At 41.6% G+C, this 7435-nt stretch overlaps 3 protein-coding genes across 3 annotated transcripts; 1 reads left to right on the top strand and 2 right to left on the bottom strand. All coding sequences in view use genetic code 12, as the record gives it.

Annotated features, from left to right (window-relative positions):
* The first annotated feature begins 1530 nt into the window (after positions 1 to 1530).
* On the top strand, positions 1531 to 3413 carry PICST_68393 (hypothetical beta-1,6-N-acetylglucosaminyltransferase, contains WSC domain). Its single transcript, XM_001386341.1, has one exon. The coding sequence runs from the start codon at positions 1601 to 1603 to the stop codon at positions 3317 to 3319; it is 1719 nt and encodes a 572-aa protein (XP_001386378.2). The 5' UTR covers positions 1531 to 1600; the 3' UTR covers positions 3320 to 3413.
* Positions 3414 to 3423: 10 nt separating this feature from the next.
* On the bottom strand, positions 3424 to 4404 carry PICST_33573 (predicted protein; the record flags this gene model as incomplete). The annotated part of the gene is made up of 1 exon (XM_001386167.1): positions 3424 to 4404. The coding sequence occupies one exon, from the start codon at positions 4402 to 4404 to the stop codon at positions 3424 to 3426; it is 981 nt and encodes a 326-aa protein (XP_001386204.2).
* A 1447-nt stretch (positions 4405 to 5851) lies between these two features.
* On the bottom strand, positions 5852 to 6736 carry GCY1 (aldo/keto reductase; the record flags this gene model as incomplete). The annotated part of the gene is made up of 1 exon (XM_001386166.1): positions 5852 to 6736. One exon carries the CDS (start codon positions 6734 to 6736, stop codon positions 5852 to 5854), a length of 885 nt encoding a protein of 294 aa, XP_001386203.1.
* Positions 6737 to 7435: the final 699 nt, after the last annotated feature.

The raw sequence follows: 7435 nt of genomic DNA, 5'->3' as shown, positions 1-7435 counted from the left end.
AGTGTGCTACTCAGTACATTTGGATATCATAGAAACCATTATATAATTGTTGTGAAGAATATTTTTGGGGCCCAAGCAAAACTTCAAATAAAAAAGAGAGCACATTTGAGCTACTATGAAACAAAAGAAACTCTAATGTCGTATCGTTAATTATCGGACTTCATTAAGTTAAAGCAAAAAATTTGATTTTGCATCAAATTCCGGAGCTTTGTCTCATGTTGTAGAGACTCGATACGGTCAATTGTTAGATACGAAATTCCCCCAATTGGCGGCTGAAAGACTACTTTATCGATACCACGGTTCTTCGCTATTACACAAGCACTTAGCTCATTCTTAGAGGGTCCTCGTGCTCAGTGCTGAAATATGCATAGACAACTATTGTTTGTTTTATTCGTATTTTTTTCAGCTTGTTCCAATCGATTCGCATTTCCTTTCATGGACAGTTGCAACTGTGATGTGTGGTGAACAATAGATATTTTTGTTTCTACTTGCACAAAAATACACGCGGTGCGATAGAAATTTGAAAGGCAGACGTGTGGTGATGCATTAGAAAAGAGTCGGGAAATTTTACAAACATAATAGAGGAATATAAAGATGAAGAACAAAACAACAAAAGACACATCCGAAGAAAATATCGTATCGTATAACTGGTTCACTACTCAATGTTTATATTCCAAAATTCATTTGGAAAGTTCAGCAGCCTGATAATAATGGTATTTGCGCGAAGAACTATTTGTACTAAAGTGGTCAAAATATTGATGGTACCTTAAAAATTGCATGAGATGATTGGGCAAGCGGATTGAAGACGATTGCATTCTCTTCTGTTACCAAGTGCCGACTACATAGTGAAGATTGCTTAATTACCATCGTGCAATTCATTTATCGGTCGCAGCCCGCCATCGTTGAGTGAGTATCCTGGAAATCTCGTATTGTGTTTTTGTTATTGTTTGTATTTTAAGGCAGACGTGTATGTAGAAAAATAATTGTGCCCAAATAGGAAAATATTATTCGAGTATGCAGATATTATCTAGAAAATATGGCCCAGTTGTTCAAGAGTTGATTTTAAGCGCTATTTCTGTCTGTTAATCTCAGCCGATTAGTTAGGAAAACTTTAATGGGCTCGATCTCAGACCGACACAATAGCCAAGTAAGTGGGATTGAATAGCAGCCCAGATCCAAATCTATAGGCCGATGCCTGCGACTGACATTCCACTTCACTCGTCTCTTGTTTAGTCTCTCAGAGACGCCTAAAAATAGCTTTCAATTACAGGCTATTCAAAAAAAAAATTAAGGTCTACATCCGTCTCGGTTGCCCATTTATTCTGGCCTCCATACAATATCATTTTCCATTTCTTAGTTAAGGTCTGTTCCTTTCAAGTGGTCTTGTCAGGCGAGCTCGAACAGAAAGATTTGTGCTATATGACATAACCGACGATTACAGACACGTTAATTCAACTTATTGCTCATTTTATTCACAACTGCCTTTTTCTGCCCTTCATTTTCTTGCACCGAAAGACTTCCTTATTCCTATTCATATTTATCAATTCGCTCTCTCTATATTGTCTTGATTTAGGTCGATTGCAATCATATCATTCACAACATGAAGGTTAGCCTCTTGTTGGGTTTTCTTCACCTTGGAGCTGTCCACGCTCTATGGCCCGTCAAGGATTTCAGAGTTGACGATTTACCATCCACTAGTGACATCGACTTGAAATCTAATATTAAAAACGAAAACATCGACACGCTTGTCCACAAGGACGTTGCGACTTCGTCGAATGCTACAGAGGGACCTGTGTTCATCGACAACGTTAATCTCCAATACCTTTTCACGGACAATGCCAGTTCGATCTACTATTTGTATGCCAATATCAGTGATTCGCGAAACGAGTACAATGACCAATTCGCCTTGCTTCTAGACACTGGCTCGTCCATTACATGGCTTTACAACGAAACATGTACCGAGAATGGCTGTAGCAAGCTGGGAGTGAACAAGTTTGATGATTTTTCTGATTCTATTGTGCCCGAGTCAGACTTTCACTTGTCTTACACGGGAGAAACCGTGGCTGGGGATATTGTATCGTTGGAAGAAAACAATCTCTCATTGACATTTGGTAATAGTAGAGTTGAATTCAGCAACCTTTCTATCGGATTGACTAGCAATTCGCCAGAAATGTTTAAAGGCTATGCTATCAGCGGCTTGCTTGGGATTTCATCTTCCAACAACAATGACCCAGTCAGAAACATCGTCAGCCAATACTATGCCAGCAACAGAATCAGTAAGGAAATGTTTGCATTATTCTTGAAGTCAAACAACCAGACGATCACCCACGTTGATTCCAATAACAAAGAGTTCGATCCTCTTCCAAATGATTTCGGCGGAATGGTTATATTTGGTGCAGGGGCCCAAAATTATCTCGACAGTTTCCCCGGAAAGACAATCTACACTAAAGTCATAGACAACGACAATGCCTACTGGTTGATAAATATAACACAGGTGGATACTACTAACTCAACAGCCAAAAAAACCTTCACTTTCGACAGTCGTGGGGCCATTATAGACACAGGAACCACTGGCATTGTTCTTCCTGTTACTGACGCGGATGCTCTTCACGAAAGCCTTTTTGGCAATACTTTTGTCACGGATGGCAAAGGTAACTACGCCTTTCCCTGCAATACAGAAAACAGCAGCATCTTCTTTTCTCTCGACGACGGACAGCTTGAAGTTTCGTCCTCTTTCTTCATGGGAGACAGTTACGACCAGCCGGGTTTACAGGGGCTATGTGCCCTGAAGATTCAGGGAATCGACGGTTACAACAACTGGGTTTTGGGGGCTTCGTTCTTGAACAAGTTCTACACTGTCTTCGACTTGGAAAAGAAGCAGATTGGATTTGTGGATGCTGACGTTAGTTCAGTGATCTTGAAACAAGAATCCATCTTGACGGATACACTGTTTGTTGGTTCTGATGTTTCCGCAGTCATTGATCCTCCATCAAGTTCAGACTCCAGCGAAAGCAGCGGCTCCAAGGATTCTAAAGAATCTAATACTACTAGCAATGAAAGTACTGACAGCTCTAAATCTACAGTTCGTTCGAAGCAAACTCATTCTTCGACGATTTTAGTTTCGTCTGCAACCTCTACCAAAACGTCTTCAAGCTCGATCGTGAATTCTGACACCAGCAGCTCGAGCTCAGCACCATCCACAGAATCCAACAATTCTAAATCCCATAATGTGAACAACGGAACTAGTACATTGATACCTAAATCGTTCACAGTATTCATGTCTGTCATACTTTCACTTTTTGTTTGTGTATTAATCTAACCCTTTATAGAATCACATAGTACACTTTCAAAAATAAAAACAGTTATTCGTATAGTTTGGAAAATAGAACTACGATAATATACATCTAATTGGTTAACTAATCGCTAGGTAATCACCACTAGCCAACTCATGATCGAGTACATAAGTGCAACCGGATAGATGGCTAGGGTGACTCTACCGGGCAACACACCCGAACACTCCAAGCTCAAGACACCAGCATAGATAGACCAAACGTTTAGCACGAGCATGAGAGCAAGGCGGATAAGCTTCCATTTCAACACCAAGCAGGAGAGAAGAGCACCTACAACTATAGGAAACATCGAGTAACCAGCAGCACTGATAGCTGACATAAACGAAATTGATCCACCCAACAACTGGATGTTCAAGCCTATGACTATGAAGAAAATCCACACAAAAGAAAAAGAACCAGAAAAAACCAGGTTCGTCTCCAGTTTGGGAGCAGCGAGACCTAAGGTCACCGAAAATACCAACGAAAAGATAAGTGGTCCCCATAAGTCCCACTCTAAGTTGTCCTGCTTGACGAAGACACTCAGGCCCAAGCCCGCTACCTGTTCCTCGTCATCAGGGGTATGGCTAACGTCGATTCTACGATTGTTGGTAATCAGCGGCGGAAGAGTAATTCCATTGCTGGCAGCGAAATCTACTAAACGCAGCTGCTGCTGCTTGGCTAACTTGGCCAATTGCATGGGCCAGATAACAATGCCCAATCTCCGAGCTATCTGGAGCAAGTCACGTTTCAAAGTGGCCCATACCGGCTCGTCCAAGGTGTCTCCCCCAGAGTACTGTCTTTCTCTGACTCGATTGTTACCCGGTAAGTTGGATGAATTTGTGAAAGGGGCAAATGTCTGTGATAAATCGACTTTGGGCAACAAGCCAAACTGCGAGAAAATATTGCTTCCACCGCTACCGTTATTATTACTTGCGTTGATCCCGTTACTGGTACTGTTTAAGTCGTTTCTGCCACTACTGCCATGCTGGGTAGAGCCTTCATCGTCGTCATCGGCGATAATAAAATCGTCTACGTCTGCCGGTGTATACGACGGCTGGGTCCAATTGGAAGACATTTCTGTAGATATGAATGTACTGATAAAGACAAAAGTAAAAGTAAACTCTAAGCTAATTGTTCGGTCCAGGTGTTATTCAAGTCACACTCCAAGTCACGTGAAAATATCGAATCATAGAACTAGATATACTTATACAGATAGCGATAACGTGTAGATATACTGTTATATTGATTATGATAAAAGTATATATATGCTTAACAAAAGACAGATAAAGGAGTAAATCATCAACTTATCTATTCAATCTTATTAATCTGTACTCCCTGCTTAAAACTTCTACCGAATGTCTACTTAGAAACTTCTGCAATGGCTGCAGCTCTGTCAGCATTGTCTGCCGGTTTCAACTTCCTGATAACTCTAGCAGGAACTCCTCCTACAACAGTATTGGCGGGAACACTCTTGTTCACCACTGCTCCTGCTCCAATCACACACCCGTCACCAATTGTCACATCAGGCAATATGGTAGCGCTGGAACCAATCCAGACGTTGTTACCAATTGTAATAGGTTTGGCATACTCAACGTGGTCGAGTCTTTGCTGTGGGTCCGTAGGGTGAGTTGCCGTCGTGAAGCAGACGTTGGGGCCAACCATAACCAGATCGCCGATTTTAATCAAAGTGCAATCTAAAAAGGTGATGTTGAAGTTACCGTAGAAATGTTTGCCAACAGAGACATTGAAGCCGTAATCCACGTTGAAAGGAGGTTCAATAAAAAAATCGTCTTCAATCTTTCCGAATATCTTCCTGAGATACTCAACACGAGCTTTTGCATGCGCTTTGATGTCAAAGTCGAACTGGGACATTCTAATCTTCTCGTAGTCCAATGCCAACTCATGAGCCAAGTTTCTTCTTCTATGCAAAGTTGGATTGAAACAGTCGTAGGGGACTGACAGGATCATTTTCTCGTACTCTTCGCCCTTTGGCAAGTTGTTGAGGTTGGCATAGGCGTACTCAACCAATTCCTTATTGATTTCTGTGGGGTTAGACATATTACAAAGAGAGCTGAAATGAATGTAGCTTACAGAGAACTTTTTCCATCGAAAGAAAACTTCAACTTTGTATGTTTCTCGGAAGGAGCCTAATGATTTCTTTGTTAGTTTGAAGAAGAGATTATCGGAATTTTCCAGCTTCTGGTTGCCCAGACTTTTTACGAGTTGAATTTTATATATTAACACTTCCTGATACGGAAGCGGCTCCATGCGCGATTCTCCAGCTCAAGATATACTTCCGATGTGCATACGCAATAGGAGAAGTTAATATTTGCGAAAATATTCGGACTCCGCAAGCTGAAATCCGTACTTCCTTCGAAGGTTGAAAACGTCTGAATGTAGATGAATATAGTGATTGTTGTAGTTGTAACACTTGAAGTCTTAAAATGTATATACTCTACGTCTCCATTTCATTTGCTACAACAAATCTCTGATACTCTGTAGATTGATATCTATTTCACTATCTAAGTGCTGAAGTCGTTCCAAGATGGGTCAGCCCATCTGTGAATACCATCCTTTTCAGACAACTTGTTCAAGGCTTCAAAGTCTTCTTCAGGGAGAGTGAAGGTCTTCAAATTGGAGATAATTCTAGAGTTGGTGACCGATTTTGGCAATACGACAGTATTTCTTTGTACGGCCCACGAGATCAAGACATGTCCTGGTTCAACTCCATTCTTCTTGGCAATGGCTGCGATCGTCTCGTTCTTGAATAATGGAGCATCTGTAGATCCCAAAGGAGAATATGCTTCAATGACAATGTTCTTTTCCTTCAAGTAGTCGTACAATTCAGGCTGGGTCAATAAGGGATGAGCCTCAACTTGGTTGACAGCAGGAACAACATCTACCTCTGGATCAGCCAACAATCTTTCTATCTTGGACTTGGTGAAGTTGGACACTCCGATAGCTCTGACCTTTTTGGTTTCCTTGTACAACTTTTGCAACTGCTTCCATGTGTCTACATAGTCCCAGTCCTCGTAATCTTTTCCAGTAGCTGGATCAGTGGAGACAGGCCAGTGGATTAAGTACAAATCAACATAGTCTACACCCAACTTCTTCAACGACTCATCCAAAGCCTTAGCAGCATTCTTGTGGTCTCCATTCCACAACTTGGTGGTAATGAACACTTCTTCTCTCTTGAGACCAGAGTCCTTGAGTCCTTGACCAACTTCTTCTTCGTTTTTGTAGATGGCAGCAGTGTCAATGTGTCTGTAGCCATTTTGCAAAGCTACCTTAGTGGCATTGCTGGCATGGCCAGGAGCAGAAGCTTGCCAGGTACCCAAGCCAATTGCTGGGATCTTGACGCCGTTGTTCAAAGTGTAGACTACAGAGTCGTTAGTGAGCGCAACCATTTCGGAGTGAAAAACTGAAAAACTTCAAAATGTGGGGTAAATGTGATGGAAAGATACAAAATAAGTTCAGAAACAGGCTGAAACTTGGTACAATTACAGATACTAGATCAGGTATAGCAATTGACTTTGAATATCAAATCTACAAGCTGCAATTCATTTGGCATCCATTCGTACATTCCTCACTATTTATACCCTGGAATCTCAAAAAAACCACTGTGGCTCCCCCACAGTCCTCCACCTTGCGGGAGTGTACGCGAACTTCCCACTAACTTCTTCAATAGTGTGCCGCTTAGTAATAACAGTATGGCTTAGGTTTGGTGGAAACATCGTGGTGGCGATATCTCCGAGAAAACAGATTACCAATCCACTGTAGCCCACTGCAAAATGGACGTCATGACAAGTATGGATTCCTTAGAAATACCTTTGGTGATTCCTCAGTTTTGAAAGCTTGGAGCACCGCACGTGAACAATTAGTTATTCTGTTCTTCGACGTTGTCGAATAGGAGCAGGGGGAACGAGGAATGTATGTGGAATGGAGGGGGTAGGGGGGCGAAAACCACCAAATCAGGAGAATAAGAATTTTGCAATTTCATATATGTTCTGATTAATATATTCCCTTTAGTGAATGAAGTGTGCCGGAGATTTTTGTGACAATATACTAGACGGACCTTGTAGTTTCTTCACTCTACATTCTAGCCT

Source organism: Scheffersomyces stipitis, chromosome 7 (genome assembly GCF_000209165.1).
Source record: "Scheffersomyces stipitis CBS 6054 chromosome 7, complete sequence".
In the NCBI taxonomy this organism is placed as follows: domain Eukaryota; kingdom Fungi; phylum Ascomycota; class Pichiomycetes; order Serinales; family Debaryomycetaceae; genus Scheffersomyces; species Scheffersomyces stipitis.
The sequence above is the reverse complement of the archived record's forward strand: the minus strand, read 5'-3'. Positions and strand labels throughout refer to the sequence as shown.